The 27,592-nt window shown below is 37.1% G+C and overlaps 1 protein-coding gene across 2 annotated transcripts in view; it reads right to left on the reverse strand.

Annotated features, from left to right (window-relative positions):
- Window positions 1–322: 322 nt before the first annotated feature.
- The window catches only part of LOC149576143 (Protein kinase superfamily protein), a 258,692-nt gene continuing 231,422 nt past the window's right edge, over window positions 323–27,592 (reverse strand). For both annotated transcript variants that reach the window (XM_089816466.1, XM_089816459.1), the window contains 2 exons: window positions 2,402–2,632; window positions 323–933 (listed from right to left, as the gene is read on the reverse strand). In XM_089816466.1, the coding sequence (XP_089672592.1) occupies window positions 793–933; window positions 2,402–2,632 (372 nt within the window). In that variant the 3' untranslated portion in view covers window positions 323–792. The remainder of the gene's footprint in view (window positions 934–2,401; window positions 2,633–27,592) is intronic.

A 27,592-nucleotide genomic window follows, 5' to 3' on the forward strand; every position in this document is an offset into this window, starting at 1 on the left:
TGATAAAACATATAGACAATGTTTTTTGCCAGAATGTCACTAGAGATAATATATAGACATTTAGGCGTTGCATTGTATTGGTCAAACAAAACACACATCAGGCGTTGCATACCAGTTGGAACATTTGGATTCACACAACCGAATAATGTTTTTTTTACATAGTGAGGCTAAACTCTCTTAGTACTTCAAATGGAATGGCACTTTACCTAAGTAAGATGTACAGTTTATGAGATATCTGTACTCGGAAAAAAGTTTGAAAGAAGACAACATGCATCATTTATTTCATGAAGATAAATTCAACCAGACTGCTGATCAAGATCCATAGCAGAAAATCCAACATCAAAAGAAGTATAAAGATATTTTTGTAATACATTTTCTTCGTCCCTTAGACTGTTCCATCTGATGGATGTCATTAAGCCCATTCATTCATTCAATGAAGCAATGCTGTATAGTTAACAAATTTATTGTCGGCAAAGAGATAATGCTTGCTTGAGATTCAAGGTTTGAATTTGTTCAAAAATGTTCCGCAAGCTGAAGCAGAAGCAAGAAAATGGAAAATTGTGACTGTACACTTGATGGTGGGAACTGCATGGCAGGCTTCTAATACAAATATAGGACAATCAATGCAAAAACTCTACACATCTAAATTACAAGCTTTCTTTTAGCATGTTAATTATCAACTTATACTTTCTTCAATGCCGATGGGACATGACAGTAAATTTCTTACATTGCAGAGCAATGAGATGAACAAATTATATAATACATAGAAGTTAAAAATATTTTACATTAATGTTACACAAAAGCTTCACGTAAGATGCGAGCCAGTACACGAGAAGAAAGACGGTTCATTATCTCAGGAACTACACGTGTTGCAACACCAGGCATTAACGGAAGCCAATCACGCAAGACATCTAAACTTTCCAGACCCCGACCCTGCAAATATATGCAGCAATGCATGAAAAGTCTAATACATAAACCAGATGTATGTTTTTATAAACATTGATCATAGCAAGCAGTCAGATTCTAAATGAGCATCGAAGAAAGCAGAAATATAAAGTTTTGATTTTAACAGAATTAAAAATTTGGAAAAGCGAAGAGAATTATTGAAAAGTAAAAACATATTAATCCATACAAGAAGGAAACGCCAGCAGATTCTCAAGCTATGCCAAAAAGAATCAGTTGAATAACATAACAAATATGTCTAAAGCTTCCAGGAAGAAAAACTGAGAAAGGGCTTAGTGGCATTGCATGTTTCCTCCTAAAACTTGAAGGAGAAGTTCCATATAGCGCAATATCTATATCAGTAGAGGGAAATAAGAAAACTTTTTTTTCATTGCAATGCCAGCAAGGACATTGGGGCCAAGTAAGCAAATATTTTGGTTGATGCTGCTCTATGCAGTTTATTTATGGAGGGGATGCTTAGTAGTAGTTTATGTGTACTGGCCTTGGAACCAGACGCTTTTGTTAAGTAACTCTTTCCTTCTGAACTCTTGAGAAAGTTGAACTCATTATCACTTTGAACGAGGAGATGAAATGAAAGGCACAAGGCTTGATTGGCATTGGCTAGCTGTTCCATAGGCTAGTTTTGGTCTCATAGATGTTAAATATTATTCTATTATATATTCATTCAACTAAACTATGCACCGGATCTAAAGGCCCCAGTTCTAGGCCAAATGACAGAAACCATGAACAGTGATGTTTGTGGTTAAGAAACATTTTCAGAAATTAACAGAGTACTTTTGGCGATGTGATCCTTACCAACATTATCAAGGGCTTTAGAGCCATCATATGTAAATTTTCCATATCCGGCCACAAAGGTGACGCTCATACCACAAATGTACAAACTAAATCGGTCAACAGGTATCTCACAAGGGAATAAGCTTCTTTGGAGGATAGTGCTAGATATGTTCAAACAGATCTACTTTTGGACCATGTGCTATGTATGTCTTCATACTAAGCTTGGACAGTAATGTATGTGTATTGAGCTACTGTCAGCGCACATCAAACAGACAAGAGAAATGATGGAGAAAACTGATAGTGTATGTCTTGCACAAAGCGAATGGAGCTTTTAGAAATGAGGTAACAAAAAAAAATTGCGGGTTTCACAGGCCAACATTTAAGCCAACCTGCATGAGCCTCTTGAATTGTTTATGGACAAGTTTAAGATTCTAAGCGATTAGTGCATAGAAGGTAGCTATTGTTTTCCAATGTTTCCACATGGCTTTTGAAGAAATTTATGTGCAAAATGATGTCAGACAATCTATAGAAATCACATTGAAACAGAGGCATATCTCTTGAATCCCAAATTTCTGACCTTTTGCTTTTGCAAAATCTTACTCTAATTCAATGCATGAAGAAAGTTTTGAATAATGATCTCTTGATGACACGTTTGCTTGCTTACCTGATTGAAAGAATTTGAAAACGATGATCCAGCAGTGAGGAACTCCGCAATTCTTCTAACATTGTTCAAAACAATTCTATCCTCCTCCGTAACTGTAGGTAGTAAAGCAGCAGGCCTAAAGGATCCAAGAAGAGGAACTGTTCCAAATACTGGAATGAATCTCTCAATTCCTAAAATTGTAGTCAAATTGACTAGCTGCTCACGAGAGATGGCATCAATACCTTTAACTATCTGCACAAGATTTTAAAGCAAATATATCTATTGGGTGAATTTGAAGAGGAAAATGATATAAGAAATGGTGACCACAATTGTATTTAAATTCATCTAGGATATTATCCATACCTTCACACACACAAAACACTGAATGCACAAGATTCTTTTTGCTTCTAGGACAAGTTCCAATATAATCAGAGCACAACATAAATAAACTAAATAGTCTATAAGCCTTTAAAAATCCTGGTCATCTTATAAACCATTCCCAAGTTCAATTGTTTTAGGAAGAATGATATGCTCTAGGTTTCAATCCAGCCATTTTGCAATCTTCTATTTCACCTATAAAGTAATTAGTTAGATGCAAGATATGTAACTGTAACTATTTAGGTTGCTAGTAACTCCTATAAGTTCAAAATTCAAATAGATCAATTCTTTCATCTCGGAAATTTTCCTGCCATAGTTTATTAAGTCCTAGTTACCATCCCTTAGCAATTCGCATGGCCAGCTTTTCATGCAATCTGGTCATGTGTAATAATAACTACCTTTTGGAGCAGCTTTATTGAGAAAAAATATCCTGCTTCAGGAACCACTCAATCTTGTATTCTGCGAACCACATCATCAACCCATTTTCACCCACCAATGGCCCAGGGAGATTATACTAGAGTGATGGTGCTAAACTATCTTTCAAGTTTCTTGTTGAAGTATATCAAGAATATAAAAATATTCGAAGAGTCATTTGCCAACTTCTTTATATGAAAACATAGCCGATTTCACTTTGTTCTTTTGTTCATTTTACAGGCTCTTCAATCAATTCAGTCTGATATTTGCTTAGCTGTCGGAAAGAAAGCAATGCCAAAAGTTTAGTTGGATGGTACTTTCCATTGTAAGTCTTCAAACAGACTATACAAGGCTTGATTATACTGGAAATTACCCTGAGATGCTCAATATTGATCCATAAACATGCAAAGAAATTCAGGTTATACTCAGACAGTGAATGATAACTTTTTGTAACATTAATATCCTCTTACATATAAGCTATGAAAGTCATTAAAAATAGGCATGGGATTGGAAAGTGTTTATACATACTATAACTGCAAATATGCATGAAAAAACTTTAAATAGAGAGATATTTGAAATAGAGTAAAAGATGGATTTCTTAAAAGGGTTCTATTGTGAAGTTTTCACACCATCGCCCCATTGTAAATGGGGACCCCTTTTTTTCGCTGAGTAGGAATATAGTGGTCTAGGATGGTCTTCGTTGGTAGCAATTTTCAAGCCTCCAAGTCTTAGAGATGAGCTTGGGCAACTTTGGCATGCTGGGGTAGTCAAGTCAATCAGGGATATGAGCAAGAGCTGGGCTAAGCTAATCAAGGATATGGAGTGGAAATCAAGAGATTTATGATGAAATGAGTTCAATCCTTGGAAAAACCTTTTTTCCAAATTTAATTTGATCTTATAAAGTCAAGAAAAGTTCTGGGAGATATCACTAACAGAGATGTGCTGATTCCAGAAATTTGGTTAGGTCTGGATTTGTTTAGAAACTCCCAAATTCTAAAATTTTCATTATATCTCCAATGAACCTGCACCCACTGTCAAACATCCTGGCAGTATTTATATAACATAACACTTAAAAAGTGTAAGAAAGGTTATACTTAAATGTTATATTACATATTAAAAAAACCATCCTTCAAGCTGAAAAGATTGAAGTGAGCAAGTTGGGACTTTCAACATGCAAAATTGGGTTGCAAATCCCAAGATCTTCCACCCGAGAAAAATCCCAAATTCTAAATATTTCTACCATGTCTCCTTATGATTCAATGAGGTGAAAATAAAAAATGAACTCCCTTATGACAGTTTTCAAGAAATTTGATTAAAATTTACAAATACAGGTGATGCATGAACTCCAATCCTAGGGTGGAATTTTTCAAAACAAGGGATTTCCAATTGCAACCTTTTTACAAAACCTCTGCCCAAACATGATGACCACTCAATGTGAAAACATCAATTGAAGTAGGTGAAAAAATAAAAAATGCTAAAGTGAAAATAAATCTTATTCAAAAGATTTAAGGCAGCAATCTCACGATAAGGTAGCAATTTTCTTGATTGAGGGGGGATTTTGAGAGGACTTTGGAGGATAAATCTCTGATTTTTAAATCTTGCAAATGAGAAATCGATTCTGGCTAAAATACAAACAAAATCAGAACTTAAGGGCACGCGAAAAGGAGAAATCTGGGAAGAAATGTTTTTAAAAAAATCAGACCTTTGAAATGTAATGTCCCCAATATCAATACCTTGGAATTGAAGGACAAGTACTTAAATTCATTTGAATCCCAATATTTGATGTAGGTATGAACTCGTGTAATTGATAACCTTAAGACATATATATATATTTGTCTGTGTGTGTGTGTTAAATGATCAAAATCACTCCCACTTTGATTGTTGTCTCTGATATCATCCCTTAAATCATGTGATGTGAAATATGCATTGATTTTCTATGGTGATATAGTAATTGTTTCAAATATGGGTGTTTGTAATGTCCCCTCTCCTCATCTAAGGAGTTTAGAACTAATTTTCTTTAAATTTAATTATAAGAAACTTACTTCCATTTATTTCTTACACTCAATTAGATTGGTCTTAGGTTTAGAATGATAGTACTGTTAGAGTAATTATCTGTTTAAACTTATTAATTAGATCACTTTGATTTAATTAATTAAGTTGTCTATTACTCTAGTTTACTTAAGCTATCTCTTAGGTGCATATAATTAATATTTTATATTAATTATTATGCGCAACATAGCTTTTTTTCCTTTTTAGGGTTTCGTTCACCTTTAAGGTTGAACTCTTGTAATTATTGTTTTACATCTCAAAATACATTTTTCTCTCACTCCGCCGAGATTTCCAAGCTTCACATTTTCCTCTTTGGTTTCCTTCCAACAAGAAGTTATTTTTCATGCAGGTGTTCTTTGCGAACTACGAAGTTGGTTTTCTCAACTTCTACATGGTATCAAAGCTACCTTGTTGTTGTCTGGTCTGGAAATTACGAAGCCATGATTTGAAGACGAAAAACCCAACTTTTCGTGGTTGTTTTTCTTCGATCTGGAGGAGGCGCTTTTTTTTGGTGCACTTTGAGCAAAAACGGATGCTACCATTGCGCTTAAAAGGCCTAGTACAGTCAAAATCCATATAAAATTTGCATTTTTTGGCCACAGTGACCCCTAGGATAAAAAATTTTCCCTACCTTAGGCCGTACGGCACACAAATCGAAAAAAAAACAAAACAAAACGCATAAAATCTTTTATTCTCCGGCTTGTAGGCCCTTACCAGCACTGAAAAAGCTTTTTCCAGCGTCATCCTAGCACTAGCAATCGATGTTTGAACTCAGGCATCGACTTTCCTTTTTTTTTCAATCATCGCTCACCTACAGCCATTGCGCCGCCACAGCTCCGCTCTGCCGGCTCCCCAGTGCTTCGCCAACGAACCACCACGAGCTCCCCCTCCGCTCTACCACCCCCATGGCCCGGTCACCTCCGGCACCCCCACCCACATGGCTCTTCCAGCACCTGCCACATGGCACTGGTGCCATGTTAGCACCTGCCACATGTCAAGTGCCACGTCACTTTTTTTGGAGCTCTTTTTTTTGCTATGATGGCCTCCAAGCCATCAAATTTTTTGCAATAAAATACTCACATCAACATGACGTCAGCACTCCTGCATGCCCTTCAAGTCCTTTTTTGACCTACTATTGGTTTTTTGGCCTTAACTTGAACATATGGAGGTCTTTTTTCTATCCGAAAAAAGCGTCGAAAAGCTGGTTTCGAGACAACGACAGTGGTGCAAGATTTTTTTGGTTTTGATGCAGTTTGGTTGCCTATTTTGGCAATCAAATCCGGATGTTCAGTTTTTCACTCTGGAGGGCATATCTTGAGCGCCCCATCTCCATTTTTCGAAAATGTTATATTTTTGGAAAGTTGGTTCTGTCCACTTTTCAGAAATGTTGTAATTTCTTACAGATTCTACTCTGTGCTTTTTCTATCATGTTTTTTGTTGTATTGCACTATGGTGGATATCTTGGGTGTTTCAAGTCCAGGAATCGTTTTCATGGCATGGGATCTCTTCTTTTGGGTTGTACTATCTGTCGTATCAGCTCTTTGCCCTCTCTGATCATTGGTGATATCATTTGTATGCATTCTGGCAAACGCACTGAGATAAAGTGCCATATTGCATCTGTATTTTCGTTTTAGTTGTTTGCCTTGTTTTGCCTTTTGATTCGAATAGTGACATCTAAGGACTCCTACAGATTATTGTATTCTTGGGATTCATTATGTCTTGTGCCCTATTATACATGCACTACTTTGATAAAGTGCCATGGGGGGGTTGATATTTGCCTTTGTTTGCTATCTTCCTTTGTCCAATGAATGTCCCTTTCGTGACATTAGCCTCATGACGTGTCTGAGATTGATCACCTCATTACACACTTATGTACTCTTTTGTGCATCTTGATCGTGGTTCCTTGACATGCAGTTCTTTTGGCCCACTTTTTCAGTTGCCTGTCACCTCACACATGTTTGCATTAGGGGGGGTTCCTATTGTTTCTCATGGTTCCTTGGTTCAATTGATCAGCTCTTCAGGCTTTGGTGTTTCATTTCAGAGGAGGTTCTACAGATCAGCAGTTTCTTTTTGACAAAGTTTGCGGCTTCTTCATGCTTCAATGGTTTTCTCCATGATCACTCTTTGTTCCTATTTTTTGCAACATTCCTCTAGTTGGAGGCTTCTACAGTTCTTCACTAGGTTTTCTTCCATCTCTTCTCGGAGTAGGGTTTTTCCCATTGGGTTTTCTCTATTTCTCCAGTTTACAGAGATTTCCTTGTTTTGGGTCCCTGATCAGGCCTTGTTGCTGGGACCCATTTTCCTACTTTCGTAGCTATGCTAGGTTAGCTTACCTCTTGAACTTCACTTAAGGGGGGGTGTTAGAGTAATTATCTGTTTACACTTATTAGTTAGATCGCTTTGATTTAATTAATTAAGTTATCTATTTCTCTAGTTTACTTAAGCTGTCTCTTAGGTGCATATAATTAATATTTTATATTAATTATAATGTGCAATCTAGCTTTTTTTTCCTTTTTAGGGTTTCGTTCACCTTTAAAGTTGAACTCTTGTAATTATTGTTTTACATCTTGGAATACATTTTTCTCTCACTTCGCTGAGATTTCCAAGCTTCACTTTTTCCTCTTTGGTTTCCTTCTAGCAGCAGGTTATTTTGCATGCAGGTGTTCTTAGCGAAATGTGAAGTTGGTTTTCTCAACTTCTACAAGTATTCCCCAATGGATAAGGTGTTAATGCAAAGGAAGATTTTTCTTCCTATCTGATGGATATATGTCAGCTATGTGGAATAAAATATAGATTGATGTTCCCTGGATAGAATGAGGGAGATCTATGCTATTAAAATGATGTCCAAAATCCACTTTTGATATCGATGGTTTAGTGGCATAACCCAATTAATGTCATGGATAGGAATTGCTTGATACGAAGACTGTATATAGAAGTTTCTAAGGTTCCGATTGAGTAGAATAAATGGTATATATCATGTGTTGATCAATAACATTTGTTGACGCCATAAGATATCAGATTTCTTATTAATGTGCAGGCTTAGTTAGCTATTTCTCTGCTGGAATATGTTTCCAGTTTCTATAATGGTGTTTCCAAATTAATACTATTTTGAATGGGATGGCTTGTGTTATCAATCTCCCTTTCAAATTCTATTGACCTTGAAGTCAATCTGATTATCAAAAATCATTTTCTTATACTCCATTTACTATTCAATGTCTTTCTTTTCCTTTTACTGACTGCATGTATTTCCTATAATGCACATGTTGACGGTATATGCAGGTATTTGTAGTATTGGATATCAATGAAATGATAGATGCCCAATATTAGGATCCCAGATATTTCTTATGTATTTCTTCGATGCTTAAATCTCCCTCTCACAAACCAAACATGAATATGAAGAAAACAAATTCCGGAATGGTTTCTCATTGTCCAGGCTTTAGAGAGTTTGTCGCCCTATGCTATTGGTAGATTATGTAGATTCAATTACTATTATCTTTCAACACCAAGTACCAAGACTCAAGCAGCACTATTGAACATGAGGCTTGGTTCTATAGTAGTCAACAACATGGTGCAAACCCTATATGTAAGAAACTTGCGCATTGGTGAAAATTTATCCCGTTATGCGTATATAGCTATTACCTTGGCTGAGTAGGTATAATCTTCTAGCTGACTGGGTAAATATGTTTGTTATATTCACCAGTTTTCTGCCCATTAATAGTGATTGGTAAAATGATGGTCTGCCTGACGCAATGGTTGATTCTTGTATCTGCCAATCTCCTAATGGTATGTTGATCAAATATTAGTATGGTTGACTGTTTGGATTGCTAACTGTATATTCCTTAATCCTATTTACTCCTGTTATTAGCTGTAAACTCCTTCCATCTAAATCCTCCTTTTTGGATATAGAGTTTTGTTGTCCTCAATTTTGACATCACAAAATTGAGGCAACCCTATGGAATTTTCTCATGGATTCGTAGGTGCATCCTCTTTGTCTTAACGCGTTGATAAGACATCATGAATATGATTCATTATCCCCGAATTGTTCTTTGTGCAATCTTATTTATATGTTCTTATGAAAGTTTTCCATTGAGATTATCCCCAATTGTTTGTTGGTTAGAGTTCCCTTTCTTTAACCACAAACACTCGATTTTTGGTTAACTTTCTCGTCTTTTTTTTGTTTTTCTTTGCATTGTAAATAATTTTTGTTCTTGTTTTTGCCTTGGAATTTCGCTCGATTCAAGCTAAATTAAGTCCAAATCAAAGTTGTCTATCTCAAGTTATAAGGAAAAAGTGGGGTTTTTTAGGTTAACTGCATATTTTTATTAAAAACCTCATAAAAGTGGATTTTTTATTGGCAATTGCATGATATAAAGTTATATTTAATATTTAAAGTGGATTTTGTGGTCCATTTTAAAATTTCAGCTCATTTTGAGTTGATTTAACCATAGTTTTTTTATGTTTTATGAAAATATAGTTATATATTAAATATAATTGCATGAGACAACTTAAGTGCATAAAGTGGGGTTTTTATTACATATTGCATATATCCACATGCAAATGACCATAGTTTGCAATCCCGGACTTGGAGAGTACTCCGCAAGCCCAAAACTTTTAACTAGGCAAAAACCTGGAGAATACTCGACAAAAACTCAGCAACATAAAAAGAAATAAATATTAAAATCTGTTAAAGAAGAATATTTTATTTGTAAAAAATCAATTACAAAATGTATTAAATTAGAAATTGACATCTTGAAAGAGAAAATGCATGATTTTGTAACAAAAACAACTTGTGAATTACACATTCTAACCAGTGTTTTGCCTATGAGGACATTTTTGGCCCTAGATTTTTGTGTCTATAAAAATGTGAGAGTGAAACTTGAGAGTACTCGCCTAACAAAAAAAAGGGAGAGTACTCGGCAACTCGGGGAGTACTCGAAGAGTTTGCAAACTACACAAATGACTATGTGAAAGCCCACTTCTAATAAATTACAAGTCCTAGCATTAATTTAAATGGACTTTTTATATGCTATAACATGTTTTAATGTGTTAAAGTGGGTTTTTAATATATATTTACATAATTTAAACTTATTTAATTAATGTAAGCGGAAATATCTAATTAATGGGCAAATGACTATGTGAAAACCCACTTCCAATAAATTATAAGTCCCAGCATCAATTTAAATAGACTTTTTATATGCAATAACATGATTTAATGTATTAAGTGGGTTTTTAATATGTATTTACATATTTTAAACTGATTTAATTAATGTAGGTGAAAAAATCTAACTCATTTACATATGTTGTTGCATGTATATGTTTATTTTAATTATATTAATGCATTTAAATGGGGTTTTTCTAACCTACCACATATATATCTTTTAAAATTACTACTTAATGGACTTTTTAATTTAAGATACATGTTTTAATAACATGTGAATGCACTAGGTGGCAATTTTGGACCCAATTGCATGTGTATGTAATATTTAAAAACCCATTTCACTTAACCTAAGCCAAAGTGGCATGTTTTTGCCCAACTACACGCATTTTCATGTTTTAAAACTCCACCAAGGCAAAGTGGCGATTTTTTTCCCAATTGCATGTCTTTCAAAAACATGTAAATGGTCTCCAAAAGTGTCTTTTGCACTAAGTTATTCACTAAAAGCTCATGGTGGCAATTTTCCAAGCAATTGCATGAGTTGTAAAATGTGTATTTGCTTTCCAAAAGTGTGTTTAAGTGACTTTTAAAACCTTATAAGGAAAAATGGTGATTTTGGAGCACATTGCATACATTATAATATATGCACTTGCATAAAGAAATTTCGTTTTGAACTTTCAGCCTGCATTTGGATGGTTTCTGGGCACATTTTTTATAATCAAATGCAACCCAAAACTGCGTTTTTACTTCACAATATGAGACTTTTTGATCAAACACCCAAAAATGGTGATTTTTAGCCAAAATTCACATGTTTTTGAATCTCAAAACTTCACTTTTTAAGGCATTTTTATCCAAAAACGGATTTTGCAGCCTTCAAATGCTCGTATCTTGAGCATTTCTTGGTCGTTTTTGACAATCAAAGGGTTTTTTTTACCTAAAATCAGCCAGAGAACACATTGATCTACTCAAAAATGGAGTTTGTTGAGTGTGTTCTTCATTTCTGAAACCATCTAGGGCAAGTTTTTGCTCAAAAACGCCCTAGTTTTGAACAATTTGCACCAAACCAGCAAGTGATTGGATCAAGGTAAGTTTGAAAGCATTTCCTATCCTTTCTAGCTTGCATTCAAGTCTTCTAAATCACTTGATATACTTTGGATGCCATTTTCCAAATTCTTTGCATGTTGCATATTGCTTGGTCCAAACGGTTGCTAAAATGATGCAATTTTTTGCTCTAACTTCCTACACTTGGCAAGCTGCAAATTTCGACTCATCTCTAACAAGGATCGAGTCAAGATTCGAAGTCTATTTAACACTTCATCTTGCAATCTTTTTAAATCCAAGAGATCTCTTTGATTGCATTTTCAAATTTTTCACAAATGCTTAAAACGAAAACTTCTCTTTCTTCTTAAGAAACAAGTTTGATTCCTTGTTATTTTTCCTTAGGGTTTTGTTGTATATATTTGTTGTGTTGTATATGCAAGTCTCATCATTTCCGTTTCCAGATTTGCATTTTTTTTATAAATGTTTCATCTTCTTCTTATGTCTTCTTCGAGTTGCATATGCAAGGTCCCATTTACTTGCATATGCAGTCGGGGATAAAATCCAGTTGTAATATGGAAGTAAGTCCCTCTTTTCCCCTCATGTGAATGCAAGCATAAATCCCACCAATATGCATTCCATGAACCTCCATATGGCTTCGCTATGGATGAAGAAGAATTTCCCACATGCTTGCCACATACATAGTATGAATTACACCTATTAAAGTATGCTATGTTTCCATTTCATTACACTTCACTTCTCATTCACACATCTTAAAGCTCGCTGTCCGCATATGCAATCCACTCCAAAAAACCCGTTTTTGGTTTTTCTACTCATTTTTAAGCCATTATGAGCTTTAACCCATTTGCTGTCCACAATCATCCCAAACACTTTCCCTATTCATACTTTGCCCAAATCCATGTTTTTACACATCAAAAGCGAGAAATGAACCCATCTATGCTTGAAGGAACATACAATGGCTTTTTTGGAAACTTAATAACAACAATAGGCATAACCCCAAACATGCAAAGAAGAAAGAGAAACACGAAGCAAGAGTGATCACATGATGGAGCCTACAAGGAGGAGAAAGAGTAATTACAAGTATAAAGTGTTTTCAAATTGGTCAATGAACACTCAACGAAACAATCAAGGATGTATATTCATATTCCAGTTCGAGATGCTTCCACCAAACATGAGCACAACAATCATAGAATGGTTAGCAGACATATTGTAGCAGCATAAAGACCAATAAAGCTTGATGTAATAGAATTTGTCTTGTAAGACACTTAGAATATTATTTGTAATTGACACATTTCATGTGATGGAAGAACAAGATATAATTGCAAGTGACAGTATCACGTGCAAATTCGTAACATGTAGTCAAGTTGCAGTGCATTAAGCATGCAACTTTGAATAAAGTCAAAGTAGTTAGTTAGAGATAAGTCATGGCGGTTGAGGTTCCACTTTTTCCTCCACCTTTCTCTCTCCTATTTTCTTGTATAAAGGAGGGAGCTCATTGTAAATAATCATCCTTTGGCAAGGAAAGAAAATTCTACCAATTTATATGTACACTCTAAGACTTTACGCTTGGATGTAAAACTAAATTGCTAACAATAAAAGAGGCAACTTGCTTTCAAACATTGTGTTGATTCAAGGTTTTATTTGACGACATTTTCTAAATATTGATTGTGAGTTTTGGAGCTTTGATCAAGATGGATTTGAATGTAAAAGTGCAAACTTTGAGCTGCCTATTGCATTTAGAGACAATTTGAACTTTTGAAGACTTTGTACTGCAGTAGGACAAATTGAAACAGATAGTAGTGGCCGTAATCACTTAGTTTTCAAGACTTTGGACTTCAATTGTAAGTGTTATTATTGAATTTGAGGGTATCTAGTAAGAGACTTTGTGTCTTACTGGTTATTCTGCTTGAATATTCATTTGACACAAGTGCAGGAGACTTTGGTTTCCTCTTTTTGCTTCACAAAAAATAAAAAGTAAACTGCTGCCCTGGTGTTGTTCTTATGTCAATTCCAGGGTCACTGATATTATCATAGCAATAAGGCACTTTTTGTGAAGTTGGAAAGTTATAGTTGTATGCAAATCATTCTTGAAAAAAGAGGAATTGATCAAGAGAACCATCCTTTTTGTAATTTCAGTTAAGTTCTTATTGAAGCCACCTACAGTTAGCAGGGAGTCTCCCTTACTGCTGAGAGGAGAGCAATCTCATGAAATGTTGCCTAAAGTCACAATTTTGTAAGTTGTAGTTAGTGATGTACAAAAATTTTAACCAACAAGTTTATACACTGAATGTATTTCTATGTTTGTCTCTATATTTCACTAAACTTCTATATATTCCCACTATCCTTTGTATCAACATATAATGGATTGTTGTCGTCCTTTCTTTTTTTGTGTTGATTGTTAATGATTTCCGTTAAAATACTCCCGGGTTCAAATATAACTAATATTTAATTGTACGTTGGTTGTCTCTGCAAAATTATTGATTAAAAGATTTTGTGTTTTTTATTTATTAAACAATTAAATGATTTTGTGTTGACGCGCATATATTCTTAAAAGATCTATAAATATCTTCCTTGGTCGTATGTAGCTGCCATTTTAATGTAAAATGTCAGAATGAATATAATGAACAAGAGTTATTAATTGTTTTTGCAGGAATGATGATTTGATAATTTGAGATATGGGGTTTCATCATACTTTGATTGTCATCGATTATTGATAAAAGATTGAGATGTTCTTTGGTAGTAATATGCAGATATATGAGAGATGTAGAGTTATTAAAATGATGCTTCTTTTATTTCTTCATATCCCTCACTTGAATCGTCATGCCCTTTGGCACAGAATAGAACGTCCCTCTATAATCATCATATTATTGGTATTGTAATAATCATCATGCCATTTGTTGTTGGTTCTTTGGAGTTTTGCAAGTGTATCAATTAACATTTGGCATTTATATATATCCCTTGCGTGCAAAGTGTTTGACAAAATTTTCAACTTAGCAATCAGGAAATAAAAATCAGAATTGCACGGGATATTACAATGGTATCAGAGCTTGTTTGCAAAGTGTTTGACTAAATGTCAAACAACTCAACTAGAGAAGAAATTGGTGTTTGACGAAGTTCTAACCGGTTGGGGTTATTACACACTAGGGCCTAGGTTCCCCTTCATTGCTCCATCGGAATTGATTTTGATCCAACCCGACTCTAGGGGCTTCCATTTAGTATCCTTGCGAAGTACAACTGAAATCTTACTAGTGACAACCTTGTGTAAAGTAGGAGCCACCAGCCCTGGAAATGATTTCAGCAAATCCTCATCAGTGTTTTGTGTATATGTTCTTTTTGAGATTCATGTTTCTAGCCGAATTATTAACCAATTCATTAATCGGCACCTCTATTTTCTTGATCAAAGTATCTCTATCCATAGCTTTCTCTTTAAATATACGTCTATTGTGTTCCTTCCACATCTCCCCAATTATAACAGAAGGAATGATCTACTAAATGCACCCAAAAACCTCTTTCCTCTTTCTTTTTGGCCATATGATAAACGAATATAGGAGCTTTAATGGAAAAGGGCATTGCAGATTTACAAACCCCTTTCCTCTTTCTTCTTGGCCATATGATAAACAAGTCTAGGAGCTTTAATGGAAAAGGGCATTGCAGATTTAGCTTGGCTGTAAAATATTTCCAACAATATGTAGCATAAGAGAATAGGAGGGTATGAGCAGCATTCTCCTCATTGCATTTGCATAGAGGCCACCTACCTGGGCTAGGCACTCCCAATTTAATCAATTTGTCATGGGTGAGAATCCTATTGTGGATAGCCAGCCGAGCAAAATCTCTCGCTTTGGGGAGACAAGCTTTTCCCCAAAGAAGCTCAATGGACCATTCTTTATTGTTTAAAATTGCCTCTTTCACCTTGTAACCTAGCTTGACCTTATACTCTCCATCGGTAGAGGCACTCCATAGTCCATATGATTTGATCTTAAACTTCTAGAGAGAGAATATTCTCTTTTGTAGAATCTTTGTGAGGATATCTTTCTACTCCTAGGGGGCATTAATCTCTTAAATGATTTCCATTCCCATCTGGCATAATCTCCAATTCGAATTTTCTTCCTAAAATTAGCAACCTTGTGTCCCCAAACTCCTATGGTTCCCAATCTAATATCTTCCAGTCCTCGAATGTTTTTGAAAGTTGGAAGACCCTCCCAAGAATCCTCCCAGAAGGATGCCTATTTGTTGTTCTTGATCTTCCAAGTGAGGTACTTAGTGATGATATCCCTGTTGTCCAGTAAGAGATTCCAGATGGCAAAACCCCTTGGGGGGTCTTGTGTGGTAAGAATTCTCATGGTATCATTTGAATCCAAATATTTTCTTAAAATTTGCACCCACTTGAATCCCCCCTTATACATACTCCACGCTAATTTAGCTCCCATGACAAAGTTCATGAGATTGAGTTGTCTTACACCCACACTGCCAACATCTTTTGGTTTGCTGACTTTATCCCAGGCAAGAAGAGAATCCTTATGTCATTTGATCCATCCACATAAAGTGCGGATGATGCCATTGAGGGTGTCTCTACAGCAAAAGGAAGCTTTATACAAGACATGGAATAACACTTGAAATTGACTTAATCATAAGAATTTTGCCAATAGATGAAAACCATTTGCCCTTCCAAAAATCCATCTTTTTGGTGCAGCTATGCACCAGCAAATAGGGGTGTCTTGAATAATTTCCCTCGAAAGCAGCAATTCTAAGGCCTACAGTTCGTGTCATATCTCTCTGCAAACTTGGTTAGACATTAAGGAAGAATACCTCTGATTTTCTCCAATTGATACTCTAGCTTGAAGCTAGACTATAATCATCTAATAGTCATCTAATATTTTGCACTTCCCTTCTACAAGCTTTGCCGAACAAAATTGTGTCATCAGCAAATTGTTGATACATCACTGGATTCATATTGGGGGTAATTTATTGACCTATCCAGGCACCTTCTTGTTGAGCCTTTTTTATACTTCTACCCAGTGCTTCAGCCATTATTAAGAAGAGGAAGGGATAAAAGACTTCCCTGTCAAATGCCTCAAGATAAGTTGAAAAACCTTAAGCAGCACCATTGATCAGTGTTGAAAATTTAGGAGACATGATGCAGTTACTAACCCAATTGATCCACTTATTATCAAATCCAAACCTCCTTAACACATCCAACAAGAACTGTCTCTCAGCCAAATCATAAGCTTTCAAGAGATCTAATGTAATAACCCCAATAGGTTATAACTTCTTCAAACACCAAAAATCTTTATATTTCAGTTGTTTGACATTTCGTCAAACACTTTGCAAGCAAGCTCTGATACCACTATAATAACCCTCCTCAAATTTGCTCTCAAAAATGCTGATTGAAGGCTCAAAGAATTTTGTCAAACAATTCACATGCAAGGGACATATGACTGATATAGTATTTCAGCTTGCTTTAAATGACTCTTTCTTTAATTTGCATCAATGAGAATCTTGTGCTAGAAGACTCAGAATGGACTACACAATGACCTAACATGAATGTGCAACTTATTCTGACAATTTTCAATGTATATATATGATCTAAGCATGAGAAATGAACATCTACAGCCAACTGGAATTTTTACAAACAGTTGGTATGCAAACTAACTAGTTGGTAAATAATGATATTAAATTTCTTAAATGACACCAGCAACTATTATCTTCTTAATTGCAATGAAAAATACAATGCTCATGAAATATGGCCAAGACATTGGCATTTACATGGATTTACAAAATGATAATGCTGGTATAATGCACACTTACAGCTGAAAGCTTATAACACCCTAAAAAGCAATACTAACAGAAGAAACCTGGTTGTAGATGGCTGTAATAATTTCCTTCAATGCTGCCCCTTCTGCTTTGCTTTTTTCGAACTGCTTTTTCGGTTCTGCTTTTTCGGACTGCTTTTTTTGTACCCGCTTTTTCAGCCTACTTTTTCGGTTCCGCTTTTTCCGTTTTTCTTTTTCGAACTGCTTTTTCAGATCTGCTTTTTGAGCTGCTTTTACGGACTGCTTTTTCAGCCTGCTTTTTCGGTTTCGCTTCTTCGGACTGCTTTTTCGTATCTGCTTTTTCAGATTGCTACCATGTTGAATCTCAAGACCATATCTTTCAATGGCGTCAAGATTTCCAACTTGAAGGGATTTCGTCCTTCAAACTCTTGAGACATAATCTCCACAAAATTTCTCAATTTCTTTGATATCTCCAACCCTGAATAAATGAGAGCTATCCTCTTTCTTTTAATCCCTTCCTCACTTGCTCCACGCTTCCGTCTTGCCAATGTGGGATAATACATGAGTTTTAATATTACTTCTTTTTTCCTTTTACAAAGTCCATGTATGTACTCAAAAGGGGAACTCTTGATTTTTTTATAAAGTGACTTTATAAAATATTTTATAATTCAAGTCACTTTATTAAATTAATTAAATATAAAGTTACCTTTTAATATTTATTTATTTGATAACTTTATAAATAATTAACTTAATACCACTTATTTATTTAATTAAAATAATTAATTAGTCATCCTCATAAAATATTCATTATTTTGGACAACCTAATTAATTAAATTAATTAAATCAATTTGCCTCCAAAATGGGGACATGACATCTAATTTTATAATCATATTGGGATCCCTTTTCTTCCTAGCAGAATGAATGGCTTCATGAGTGATTATAATACCTTCGACTATTCATCTGCCAAGAGAGAACCCCTCTGCTCTTCTGAGATAACTTTATTGATGATCTTCTCAAGTCTATTGGCAATAATCTTCAAAATAATCTTGTAAACAATGTTACACAAAGCTATAGGTCTGTAATCAAGAATTAATGCCAGATAGGTGTGATTAAGTGTTCCCGAGATAGTAGTTTTCTTCCTAGATTCTTCAATGACCCTCTAAAGATCCTCCCCAATGCTATCCCAAAAAGCCTAATAGAAGTTGACTGTGAATCTGTCTAGAGCCTTATCTAGACCCATTTCATACTACTTTTCAGAGTTCTTCTGATATTATTTCCTCATGAGGTCAGCATTGTCACCATTGTTAATAATTTGTGGTATTCCATCTAAAAATCTATCTCTAAAGGCCATATCCACCATGGAATTCTGATTCAAAATGTCATGAAGCACCTAACTACTTCCCCATTGATCTCTTTTGTTGATTGGGCAACTAAACAAACCACACTAATTTATGTTATCCTCTTCATGCATTTATTAGCAAGTGCAGTTTTGTGGAAATATTTGGTGTTTTTGTCCCCTTCTCTTACCCAAATTTCCTTCGGTTTTTTCCTATAGAAACATTTTTCTATGGCTAGAAGTTTTGTGAGTTCCTCTTTCAAAGTTTTTTCTTTCTCATAGTCAAGTGCATTCATTCCATGTGTAATGATTGATTCATTCAATATTTGTAGCTCCTCTTCCGCCCAGGCCTTTTCTACAAATATGTTCTTAAAATAATTTTTATTCCAATCCTTCAACTTAGTTTTGATGTACCTTCTTTTTTTATGGAAGCAAAATAATTTGGAATGATTCCTAAATATATTTCATTCCACCATGTTTTAATAAGATCAAAAAATGAGGGGTCCCCAAGCCACATGCTTTCAAACTTGAAAGCAGCACCTTCTTTTCTATCATCCTGCATTAAATTCAATCCAACAAGGAAGTGGTATGATCGAGAAAGGGAAAATATTAGCCCTACACATCAGCTATGTCATCACATTCACAATAAAGAAAGAACCTATCCAATCTTTCGACAATGTTGGTCAAAACCTTCCTTTTGTTGGTCCAACTGAATATCCCATTTGTAGTTGGAATATCTCTGAGGTTATTATCATCAGCAAAAGCCCAAAAGTCCCAACGTACTATAGAAAGGCAATTGAGACCCCCTTACCTCTCAAAATTATTGAAGGTCTCATTAGAGTCACCTCCAACTATAAATTGGTCATGAGTCTATAATCTAACACCTCACATCTATCAACCAGTGTATTCCAAAGAAGGCCTATACCCCCTGAGGTGCCATTTTTTTCCACAAAGAAACCATTGCACTATTTCCAAGATCTAAGCCATAAATTGATTGTCCAACTTACTCCACTTGGTCTCCTGCAATAAAATAATGTCACTTTTACCCTAATCTATTTGACGCTTAATTAAGCGACATTTGCTAGGGGCATTGATGCCCCTAGAATTCCAGGTCATTATCCTCATTGCTCCTCGGGAAGAGGCATCTCCTTCCCATTTTTGAGTTTGCATTGCACCTTGGAACTTCCAAAAATAGCCAGCTTTGCTTTATTGGATTTAGGTCCTCTTTGACTCAATTTGGAGTTTTTTGATCTTAGAGTCAGTTTGCTCAATACTTAATTCAGCCAAGACACTAGCTTGGACTTCTACCAAGCTATCTTGCGATTCTGACTCCCAAGCAACATTCTCAAATAGTTTAGACTTGTCATATCTCACATCACAAATATGAGTAGCGATGAGGACCTTAGACTCAAGATAAGAAGGCTGGAGGGTGAGGGACTATTGCAATGGTCTGTATAACCCCATCAGTACTTTTGCACACATTTTCTATTAACAAGTCAACTTCATGTCTACCCTATTCTTCCTTATTCCTTACCACAATTAAGTCTACACTCTCTTTCTCCTATGTGGTCTCCTGTGTCACCAAATTTCAGGGAATCTTAATTAATTTGGGCATCTTCAGTAGTCTCAATAGAAAGGGCATTCACCAATTGGGTTACCATTACACCTACATTAATCTTGTTTGGTAAGGGCATCAGAGCAGAATTTCCACTAAGTTCTTCCATAGTAAGGGCAAGCTTCTCCCCATTAGCCTCAATCACCTTCATGGACAAAGAGCTATGCATGTCAAGGGCAACCTCATCCTCGAATCTGATTTATGTAACCTTACTTTGCACATAGCCATTTGCTCTATTGGTGGCAATCACTTTATTGCAATGAAAACCCTTGTGTCTTAGATTTGAAAACCCTATTGTCTGAGAGAGATCCTTACCCAATAAAGCATCTCCTTGAATGGATGTTTTTCCAACTTAAACTGTAGGTGCCTTGCCCATATCAACTTTTTGGTATGGATGATTAGAGGGGAATGGACTAAACTTACTGCACCAGTTATTGCTTCGATCAGCTCTTGGGAATTTTGCTTTCCTAAACCATCCATTCCAACCTTTTATGAATCTTGAGTTTATTAGAAGCTCGGGCTGCCTTGAGTGCCTGTCTCTCCCCATCCATTCTGGATAGAAATCACGATGATGTGTGTAGGTGTTAGGGATGTGATGCGCCATCCAAGAAGGCCCCCAACAATTTGCTACAATTGAGTTCCTCATTTTTCTATGAAGGGGTGCCCATTCACCTTCCTAACCCAGTTCTGCAGTTCAAGCACATCGATTAAGTGCTCAATACTCCACGGATTTTAAAACTGTTTGATCATTCTGGGGGATTTGTCTTCCCATTTCCCCTTTCCAAAGACTCATTGATAGGTGTGAGAAACCTCATGGCTGGACACAAAGTCGTTTTACTACTTTGCATCTTCAACCTCCCCCTAACGCTTGCCTTCCAAATCCTTTTCCCTACGGATCTCCTCGCCTGATACTTGACACCCCTTGCTGCTCTCTGGCGCTATTTTTTCCACAATAGTTTGAATATTTTGCTCTCATGTTGCATCTTTATTATTATTGTTATTGTTTATTATTTATTATTATTTCATAACTTTGTTATTTTATTAATATTATTATTCTTCTTTTATAACATATATAATATTATATTATGTTAATATTAAATTCTGTTATGATATTTTATTATTATATTCATATTATAATAATAAATCTATTATTATTATTTATTTTATTTAATCAATGTAATCAAAATTATAATTATACATTATTTTTTTTCTTATTATCATTAAATTGCTTCCTAGTAAGGGGACATTACAATGTTTAACCTTGCCACAATAATCGGATGCTTTGTCTAATATTTGTTGCTCTCACTTGTAATCAAGGGTGTTGTTTTACATATGGTGCTATGCACTTGCAACTAGTTTAGCCAAATAGAAAGTTGCTCAATGAGTATATCTCATGGCTAATAATTTCCCAAATCAATGTTGCAGTTTGTTGCCCAAAGTCTTAGCCCAATAAGAAATGGTTTTTAATCACCTATGACCATTCGATCCCACTCCATAGTAGATAGGAATGATTGTCTGAATCATAGTTCAAAATATCTCAAATATGTTTGTGATAATTCTACTTATTGTGATATTTTTTGCCTCCACAAAAGTAAAGTCAACTTATCTCAAATAAGTTATTGTAGCGAAGTTACAAAATGTCACAGAGAACTTGGTAAAATATCAGCGATATTTCTCAATTTTATCACAATAAATAAAAAACTTATTTCCCGCAAACCTGTTAATGGTAGGGATGGCCCAAAAAAATAGATTTGAAGAGGAGAGGAAGGGCAATAGGAGAAAGAAACTTCCATCACCATTGGAAAAATAGATTTTTAAGTTCTTGATATTTTCCCGAGAAGTTTTCAACTTATCTCCAATATTTCCCAATATCTTAATTTGTCCTTGGTGATAAGTGTTTACCGTATGGGTAAATAGATTAATGCACACAGACAATAGACCAGAACATAGAACAACAGTACTCCTTTTATTATTCGCATATATCAAAGGGATTACATAATGCTTCTACTGATGATTTACAATGATCTCCGATAGGGTATATATACTTCTCGCCGAACCTTCCTGAAGGGGTCCGTCGGCTACATGACAATGCTAATCTACCCGTTGGCTACACAATGTTTACCGATGACATCAACTCATCAGCTACACAATATCTACCGACGATATCATCCCCACAAAAGAATATCTCCTGGCGACGATATCTACCGACGATATCTCCTGGCGACTTCAAAACTAACAAAAATAGGAGACCACAAAATACAATATAGAAAGAATATACACTAGAGAGGAGGTTGTGATCCTGAAGAGTGTTGTTGTTGGCACAGTTCATACAATTGATCTGTCTGGATGTGCAAATCCTTCTAAGTCCGTGTATTAACCTCTACGGCTTCCTTTAGAAGAAGCGTTGCGTCCATAGGCTAGGCCTTGGCTAACTGCATTTCCTGCTCAGCCGCTTCCTTATCCTGCAAAAGTGTTGCACGCTTAGCTGCCCACCCTGCTCGTTGGCTAGCCAAGTCTACATTTGTCTTTTCTCTAGCCTCCCTCTTTGTTGTCAGAGATCTCTCAATTGTGACCTTGTCTGCTACCCTGTCCGCCTCCGCACGCCTGTGAGCATAATAGACTTCTTTGTACAATCCCACTATCTCGTGTGCCAGCTTCTCCATTGGAGTGGTGCACGGCCCCAACTCAAGCTCGATGGCCCAATCCGCTAACATCACAAGTGTCTCAACTACTAGCCATCCCCTGTCCTCAAAGCACGAGCGGAACCACTGAGGACAAACCCCCCAGATATAAGCTCGAACCAAATGCAACTCTTTCCGATGAGTCAAAGCCTACAATGCAATGGTGTGTCCCTTCTTTAGTGCAACTCGCATGGATCTAAGGTAGTCCCTGCATCTGTCCTCATCTAACCCATAATCCTCCTTCGCCACATCGTCCATGGTCCATTCCCCATCACTACTCGTCTTTGCCACTCCTGCGGAAACCATATCCACATCTGGTGTCACCTCCTCCTTCTTGGGTGCATCCTCTAACTGTGGAACTGCCACCTCCTATGGCTTCGATACAGCGACTGGTCCTAGGGAGACCCCTCCATGCCTCGGGGACTGAATGGACAAACCAACCTCTGCAGGAATGAGTCGGAACTGCTGCCACAGAAATGCGTTCGCTCTATCCATCACCTCCATCTTCTCAAGTTGCTCTATCTGTGTTGGCTCGGTGCTCTCCTCTTGCTGTGCTAGCTGTACTAACTGTACTAGCTACGCCTCCGCCAACAAGGAAACGCTGGCAATTGTACCAACTCTGGGGCTGGCTCTGTTGGTGCAACGAGGTCTAGCAAACAATCTTGGGAAGGCATGCCCTCGGTCGTGGCCATAGGAGAAACAACATCCACCACGACCATCGAAAAAGCAACATCTGTAGTGGCTGCCAGTGCAACATCTAGCATCCATGGGACACCATCTGCCACTGCCTGTGGGACAACATCTTCCATTGCCGGTGGTGGAGTCATAACAACCAGTGCATGATGCTAGCCAAACGGAGGAAAGTGTGAAGTGGTGGTGGACAAGTGCGCCGAAGTTGGCAACTACGGCAGGTTGAAGAATGTGGACTCGCTAACTACTGGGTCGCTGCCAACTTCCGCAAAAGTACTCTCTTCCTCGGACTTAGCCCTGTTACTCTTTGAAGTGTCCTCCCATCCACTGTCTGTGTCTCCATATGCCTCTAATCCTTGGAACACCTTCTTGTGCCCCATTGTTGTTCCACCCGTGTCCAAATGTCTCCAATAGAATATTGGAGGTTCTCCTGGCACCAACTTTCCCCTCGAAGGAACCTCAAAATCATCAAGTGGTATCTGATTAATGGCTGCCTCCAGAAACAGGCCAATGGCATGGTGTGGCATAAAGAACGTCCGATGCTGAAGTGTCATGAACTCCACCCTGTTCACGAAGACTGTAGCCCAATCGTACATTGTGCCATTCATGAATACAATTTGTGGCAAAGCTAAATCCAACGCTCGACTTTGTAATGTCCCCATTTTAGCAATTGACCAAGTGTGTGTGCATTAGCCTTGTTCTACATGGTCCCGAGGGCTAACAAAGGGTTTAATGGGATTCTGGAGTGTTTTGGCCTAGTCATTTCCAGTTTGGGCCAAAACGAAGTTGATTTACTCATTCAGGCATACTTACTATTTTTAGTAAGTCGGCAGGACACAGTGAAGGTCAATTTTGGTGATTGGATTTGATACTCCTCGGTGAGAGCTTTCCGATGAGCTATCACTCGCATTATTAGAAGTCTGATTGCTAATACATTTTAATGCCTGAAGTTTTATTAAAGTAACGTCTAATTTAATTGTAAAATATTAAAGTGTTACTTTAATATTTATTTTATAGGGATGTGTACCCAAGAGAGACATAAGGGGTATTTTAATATATGTTTTATATATTACACATCTTTTATCCCACATTGCCCATATGAGTTGAGCGAACCCTTGGAAATAGAATAAAAGGAAGCATTTGTGGCTTCATTAAACAGGCTGAATATGAGAAGAAATTGGTGTGTGAGTTGCAGCTCCGTTCTTGGCATTTGAGGACGTTTATCCTCTCTTGTAACATTCTAGACGTCATTCCCTTGGGGTTTGGCCTTTGGAATTCTTTGTTATCGGCTTCATTATCAGGCAGTTTAGTTGCATTTCCAGCTACAGGCAGATTTGGTATTTTGCTCATATCTTCTTCACTATTTGTCCGACGCTTATGCCGCTTTGAGGGAATGATATTACGAAAGTAATGGACTGATTGAAGGACAAAGTACTGTAGCAGCACTATTCATGCGGCACTCTAGCAGCAAGTTCGAAAGCATGGGCTGGAGTATTATGTCAATAATGCTGAAGTAATTAGTGAGTTGATAAATCTGCCATGTATTTGGTTTTATGAATTCTGAAAATAACATTTTATTGGCAACAGTTCATTTCCACTTTGCATATTATTGTAGTTTCTTTCTTGTTTATGTTGTATGATACCAATTCCATGCACAAAACACAACAAACAAATAAACGTTTGATTTTCGGAATTATAAGGGGTTTAAAACATTAAATGTAGAAATAAGAGGTTGAATGCAAACTGTTTGACATAATTCCTTTCAGCAATTTGGTTTAGTTTTTTGGGACATTCAGGGGTGCCCATTACAGTGGTATCAGAGCTATAAGTCCTGCCATCTGTGGAGGTCTTATGGGGAATTTGGAACAGCCGGATAGAGGGAAAAGTGTTTGACGAAATGTCAAAACACTAAAATCAGAAATAAATAAATAAAAACACAGGCTAAGCATTTATGTTTGAGCATGCAACAGGGGCCTTATAATTTCCGTGATACCAGAGCAAGACAAAATAGGATTTCAGACTTGCAAAGCAAAAAGTCTAGTACATCCGTGCACGTGGACATTGAATCCAACCATACAGACACAAAGGAAATATTCTTTGATCAGGACAACAATATGGGTGATCGAGATGATAGGAATACAGGATTAGGCGGAGGCGGGAATGTCGGTCCAGATTAGGGGGAGGTAATGCTCAGACAGTTACTGGATACATTAGAGCAGGGGCAGCGTATGCAGCAGGAGCAGAATAGGCGAACAGACATGATGTTGCAGCACATGGCTAGACAGATGGGTGTCAATATTAATCCAGGTGATGCCAACAACAGAAACAATAACAATGAGGGAAACAATAACAATGGGGGAAACAATAACCATGGAGGCCAAGGCAACAACAATGGTCTTGAGAATAACATTAATGGTAATAATGGACACGGCAACAATGAGAATGAGGCCGATAACTTTAGACGTGTTGCACGCCCAGTGCGGACTGCGAGCTCGAGACCTCTTCTACCCACTTTCCCACCCAGAGATCTGGTTCAACTAGTAAACGAACCACAGATTACCGAGTTTCAGGATCAGTTCAGGAGGGACTAGGAGGCTAGTGGAAGTTCAGGAGGGACTAGGAGGCTAGTGGACCGGAGTTTCAGGCGGATATTTCCCTCAGAGATTATATGGACTTGAGGATGAGACACATGCCTAGAGCAAGAGGGAGGAATCAAAACTTTGACCTGAAAAAGAAAGTTGGAAAACTTTCTTTACCTTATTATGATGCTTCAAGGAAGATGACTGCACGAGCTTGGGTGCAGAAGGTAGATACATACTTGCAGCTAAATCCTATGCCTGAGGAGGAGGCTATCAAGTATGCGGCTATGCACTTGGATGGCGTTGCACATGAATGGTGGCATCATGGCATGGTGACTTTGTTTGGGGTATAATCAAATTACATCCTATGAGGAATTCACCGAAACATTGATTGAGAGATTTGACACTAGGGATCCCGAGTTACATTTCAAGGAGCTAGCACAATTAAAACAGTCAAGTTCTGTGGATGCTTACATTGTCGAGTTTCAGCGCTTGTCTATACTTGTTACTGATATCTCTCCTAGGAGATTGGTGGTGTTATTTTGTGATGGTCTTGCTAATCCATTACGAGGTTGGGTGAAGGGACATGATCCACTCACCTTAGCTGAAGCAACTAAAAAGGCACGAGATTTAGCCCCTTCGATATACAAAGGAAAAAACCATTCAATAGATTCTTCCTACCGCAAGGACAAAGACAAAAAACCGTTTCAGAAAGAGTATAGCAAACCCAAAGAAGGATCAAAAGGACTAGACCATGAAACCTTGAATGAACTTCGAAAGAAGAAGCTGTGCTTCCATTGTAGAGAGCCTTGGGACTTATCTCATAAATGTTCTCTCAAGGCTAAGGCAAATCAAATGGAGTATTTTTCAGCAGAAGAGTCAGAGTCAGAGGGGGAGGATCAGCACTCCGATTCAGATGAGGGTAACACTATAGAGGAGAGCAGCATTCCTAAGGATGATAGATCGTTGGCACGCTTGACAGGGGCCCAAAAGGCAATCACATTTAAGGTCAGGGGTCCTATCCAAGGGCAGAAAGTGATATCTCTTACTGACACTGGGGCTACACATAACTTCATAGATGCACAGTTGGTAGCCAGGCGAGGGTTACAGACAGAGGAGCATGATGAGTTTAGAGTCATGGTGGCTAACGGTGATAAATTATTATGCACTCAAAAGATATCTAATCTTCGCATCAGGTTTGGAGATGGCTACGAGTTGGAGGATGAGTTCTATGTTGTGGACATGGGAGATTATAATGTCATCCTCGGCATGACATGGATGGCTTCACTAGTTGAGTTCACACTCAACCTAGCGAAATTGGAGAAGAGATTCCAGCATGAGGGTAGAACTATGGTACTTAGAGGACTTTCAGATGGAGGTTGCAGAGTGGTGTCCTTGAGGAGAATGCAGAGACTTTTTCGTCATGATGACATAGAGTGGGCGGCAGAGTGCTACATTATGCCAAATTTACCAGAGCCAAAGAAA

Source organism: Cupressus sempervirens, chromosome 1 (genome assembly GCF_028749045.1).
Source record: "Cupressus sempervirens isolate cs-2001-9-10 chromosome 1, ASM2874904v1, whole genome shotgun sequence".
NCBI lineage: Eukaryota > Viridiplantae > Streptophyta > Pinopsida > Cupressales > Cupressaceae > Cupressus > Cupressus sempervirens.